The following is a 5,337-nucleotide window of genomic DNA, read 5'->3' on the forward strand; positions in this document are numbered from 1 at the left end:
TGTGAAAGAATATGTATGATTTTGATCCAAACTCAAACATTATGGATGATTTTGGTCCTTTTCTCAGTGAATGTCTATAGGTAAAATGTAAATGCCAAATCTGGATCAGCTTTATCGAACTCGGACTTTACATCTATTTAGGAAATCTGAAAATTAATTATTGATAAATATATAGGAGAGGAGAATTGGCTTCCTAGATACTCACAAGTCACACATAGCTATAATGAAGTAATGAACCAATACAAAACGGGGTTCGTCAACAGTGGAATGTCGAAAGCATAGACATGTTGAGAAAGCCCATAAATAGAGACATGGTTTAGGGTGTGTTCGTACGAAGGAAAATATTGTTCGTGGAAAATGCTATTCAGTAAAATAAGAGGATTTCTTAATTATGTTTTTTCTTTTGTGTTCGGTACGTAAGATGACGTGTGTTGGAGGGTTAAGAGGACACAATCAATGTGTCGTGTCATTTGTCGAGCTTGTTTTCCCTTCTTTCACTGGAGAAGTTATTTCCTCATTTTTAAGAAACTTATTTCTTAGAGAAAATGTTTTTCAAAAATTTTGACCTACCAAACATCGAAAAAATGAAAAATATTTTTTGAAAAATGTTTTCGTTCATATCAAACACACCCTTAATCCTTTTATTTTCATTTTGTTCATGGGCTCTTGACCCAATTACTGATTTTAAAGGCTGAAGTGCACAAATACTTGATTTGAGGATTACCATTTAAACCAAACTCACAGCTTATAATTTGCACGTCTATACATTTCAGAACAATTTCTGCGACATACAGTAACTGAAGTTCAGACATATATAACTGAAGTTCAGTCATTTTTGCATGAATTTCAAATGCAAATAGCTAAAGTTCAACATATTTGTCTTAACTTCAGCTGTACACGGCTGAATTCAGTTATTTTTCCCAAAGTTCAGATATTTTTGTCTAAAGTTCATGCCCATATCACTATACATTCATGTGTCGAAAAAGAAAAAGAAGACAACAATAATGATGTCACACAACAAGACATGAAGGATTATCTACTTCAAAAGCTAAACAATTTTCATGTTCCAATCTAGAGAAAAGGTCGCACTTGCAACTATTCCATATTTGCGCTGATACTGAATTGGTGTATGATTAGAATTTAGAACTAGCTAACATTATAAAAGTATACTTGTTTAACTACATAAGTTCACTTTATTTTTCTCACTTTGGCGTATTTATATAGTATGCATGACTAGAATCACTCGACAGCGACTAAAAAAACAACTTGCACCGAACGTTTACTTTTCACTAATTCAACAATTTCACGTTATTCAAATCAAATTCTCCTCCCACTTCACCTACTAGTCTACATTAGGAACTCCACTTCGCCCCACTTTGATGAAAATTATCTACATTTTACGAGTATTGCTAGCGGTTTGAACTTGCACAGAAAGGTTCCACAGAATTCAGTAACATTAATTCAAACTCTATGTATTTAATTATTGAATACGTATACATATCATAAACTTAAGAATCCATAAACATTAAATATTAAATCCTAATTGTGCCTCTAAATTTACAAATCTCCATGACCAAACATTGGATTCTTTTTGTTTTCTCAGTAAATGTCGAGAATTTCAAGAATCGATCTATTACAAAGTGGACAATTACCTCGATTTACCCAGAGCTCTCTTGAACACACCCTGCAAAATGTGTGCCCACATGGTATAAATGCTGCTCCTTTTTTCCTTCTCATACACACACAACACACACTATCATTACCCACCTCTTCTTTTTCCATTAATAATTCCCCTTCATAGACTTCTGTTTCCTCTAATAATCTCATCAACGACATTCTCGGTGGTGTTCCGGGTACAATCGTACCCGGCCCATCACTATCGGGCCTTAACAGGCCCGAATTCAAGTTCAGGTCGGGTCTTGAGCCCGAGCTGTCCTGCCGTTCTGCGGCTAATGCCGCAGCCAAGTTCATTCTCGATGAACTTCCTTCCACCGCCAGACACGGCGTTGCTGATGGTGTTTCTGGCGGTGTGTGGATATGATGACTTGTAACTTCTACGTCGTCGTTTTCGTCGTCAACGACATTTAATGTTGTTGCTGGCAAGATACCCCAAGTGGACACACAACATCCAATTCCTTTCAATCCTAGCCGTTCAGTTAGACTCTTTCGTCGTCTTATAACTCGATCAACGCCGTTCATCTCTCTCTATCTTCCTTTCCTGTGTGAGCAATTCACCTTCGTTCTTCGAATTGCTATCCTTCTCTTTGATTTCCCTGCAATCCAAAACCCAAATTTTCATCTATTTCAGCTAGTAACGGAGTCAGGAATATCCAAACAAGAGAAGTCATTTTTTTTTTTTAAATGTCAGATATATTCAACAACTTATATATATGTAAAATAACTCATTTACACCTTATTTGCATAGTTTAACTTATCCAGGTTGAACCCCCTTGCACCCCTTTGCATTCATCCCTGGTTTTAGCCAATTATAGATGAAAACTTCGACATAGGATAAAAAAAACATGTATGTCTATACAAATTTTCAGCACTCGATATCAACAGTATATATGACTTGTTTGACGGGTTCAACTAATTCGATATTTTTGACACAATATACATGAATAACCATAATTATGAAAGTATAATAAGCTTAACAAGGTTGAACCAATCATGTTGGAATTCTGAAATAGGTATACAAATTACATGTCTATTGAAAAGGAAAATCAAACAAAAGGTATAGAAAAGAGAAATATACTTACCAAGAAGCAAAAATGAAATTACAACAAGAATGAGTAATCCTTCATGGCCACTACCACCACCACTTTTTCTGATTCAATTTTATTAGCATAAATGGAAAGGGAAAAAAATGAAGGAAGAAAACTGGTTTTTAGGTGTTGGGGAGAGCTATTTTGGTAAGAATTATGGGAAAGTCAATGAAATGTGGCGTCTTTGTAGAGAATTAGATAAGAAAGGACTAGTAGATATGATAGTACTACTGTTTGTTTTTCTTCTATAATGAAGGTTTGAATTAGTAGACAAACAAAAAGACAAAATGGAAGGAAGGAAAGAGCAACAAAAGGAGAATAATTGGTGTGGGTCTTTAAGGGGATATTTCTTGGTGGTTTAAATTAGATGACTTTATTTGGTTTGAAAATTAAAGCTAAGGAACCAACAAAGCAGAATTTTGAATTTTACGAATAGTTAATTTTACGATAACGACTTCCAAGTATTATTAATTGAATTTCTTAACACATATATGGAATTTGAGTTAAAATTACTATTTCTTCCGAACTCATCATATGTTACAAATCGATTTTACAATGTAAACGCCTATGATCTCCCCTCTATGCTTTGTGGTAATGAGTATTTTGGCGTTACAACCTTTACCACAAGTACACAATAATACTATTGATAGATCAAATTATTTCGTGGATTGAATTTCGCTGGCTGTCTACGGTTCCATTGTATGTGCACGATGTAGAAGTTTTAAAGCCTTCGTCCGCCTCTGAGAACAAAAAATAATTATTATTTTATTAAAATTTTGAGTATAAATATATATATATATATATTCTATGTATAATATGTGTATAACCATGCATAACCAATATTAATATATAAGCTATGCATACTAAAAACAATTCGATCGACTATTTGACTAAAGATTCCCTTACTTTCTTTGTTTAAAAACTACTTGAACAAAGATTAATTAGTATTTTGTATTATGATGAAGTTTGAGTCTTTGCAAAGAATTCCCATTGTTTTTTTTTTTTAATTGAATTAAATATTTCAGAAAATTACGTGTTTGTATAAGGTTTTAGGTACCGCCGGCCTTAAATAAAGTCAAAAGCCATCGACGCAGGCTCACGGATCAAGATTTTTCCATGTGGCATTTGCCATTGGCTTTAGGATATCTTTATCTTTTTTGAATGGTAAGTAGGGGCATTTAATTATGGGAAATAACACTCTATGGCATTTTGGGTAAAGTATTTACCCGAAATGGCCATAGTTTTTTTTTTTTTTACATTTTATAGTCTTCATCCCATTTTTTAAAAAAAGTTATTATCCGAGATAGCCACTCCCCCTTCCCCCCAATATCAAACTCCAAGATGCTATTTTTTCCTTCCAAATCTCTTTCTAATGTTAATGTTTTTTTAGGGGTAAAGTGTGTATAAAACACATACATTATGTTACACTTTTAATACTGTATAAACAATGTATAACACTGCATAACACTGTAGAAGTGTGTATAAATACCTCTTATACGTTATTATACATTTTTATATAAGGTTTATGCATTGTCTACAGTAGGTGTATAAAGTTGTATATACAAGCCACGGCCATAATTTGTTGGGTCATAGGTTTGTAATTTAAAAATATGGCTACCAAAATGTAATTTTGTGTGCTAAATTGTACATTACTGAAATTTCCCCTTTAATTATTGGTGACTCTTTAGTTTTTTTTATTTTAGGAGAGGTGACTCAAGTTTTAATTATTAGGTGGAGGTGATAATTTTCTATTAGTGATTAAGGGATTTTGAAGTTGCCCAAAAGTTTCCATTTTGACACTTTGACCCTCAACTTTATTTTTAACACTTTGCATTCAAGTTTTATTTTTAACACTTTGACCCACCCCGCCCGGACCCCGCCCCCGACCCCATGCCCGCCATGCCCCCCCCCCCACCCCACCCATGCCAATTTTTTTTCACCCCCTCCTCCTCCCAACCCCCCACCCCCTCCCCCCCCCCCCAACCCAAAAAAATAATTATTTTTTTTTATTTTCTTTATTTGTTTTTTCACACCAACCCCCTCCTCCTCCTCCTCGCAACCCTCCCCCCACCCCCACCCTCCAAAATAAATTTTAAAATTTTGATTTTCTTTATTTGTTTTTTCACCCCCCCCCCCCTCCTCCTCCTCGCAACCCTCTCCCCATCCCCCCAAAAAAAATTTAAAAAAAGTTTTAATTTTTTCTTACCAGCCTCCACTCCCCCCCCCCCCCCCCCCCACCAAAAACAATAAAAAAAATTGATATTTTTTTTTGTTTTTTCACCAGCCCCCACTCCTCCTCCCACCCCTCACTACCCCCACACCCCAAAAAAAATTGATTTTTTTAATTTATTTTTTCACACCCCTCGTCCTCCTCCTCCTCGCAACCCTCCCCCCACGCCTCACCAACCCCGCCCCCCCCCCCCCCCCAAAAAAATCTAAAAAAAGTTTTGATTTTTTCTTACCAGCCTCCACTCCTCTTCCCATCCCTCCCCCACCCCACAAAAAAAATTAAAAAAATTTTGATATTTTTTTAAAAAAAAAATTACCAGCCCCCTCCTTCTCCCACCCCTCA

At 35.5% G+C, this 5,337-nt stretch overlaps 1 protein-coding gene across 1 annotated transcript; it reads right to left on the reverse strand.

Annotated features, from left to right (window-relative positions):
- Positions 1-1,436: 1,436 nt before the first annotated feature.
- LOC132618848 (uncharacterized) lies at positions 1,437-3,086 on the reverse strand. The gene is made up of 2 exons (XM_060333849.1): positions 2,760-3,086; positions 1,437-2,273 (listed from the first exon to the last, which is right to left on the reverse strand). The coding sequence occupies exon 2, from the start codon at positions 2,197-2,199 to the stop codon at positions 1,600-1,602; it is 600 nt and encodes a 199-aa protein (XP_060189832.1). The 5' UTR covers positions 2,200-2,273; positions 2,760-3,086; the 3' UTR covers positions 1,437-1,599.
- Between the last annotated feature and the right edge of the window lie 2,251 nt (positions 3,087-5,337).

The sequence above is a fragment of the Lycium barbarum genome, chromosome 11 (genome assembly GCF_019175385.1).
Source record: "Lycium barbarum isolate Lr01 chromosome 11, ASM1917538v2, whole genome shotgun sequence".
Lineage (NCBI taxonomy): Eukaryota > Viridiplantae > Streptophyta > Magnoliopsida > Solanales > Solanaceae > Lycium > Lycium barbarum.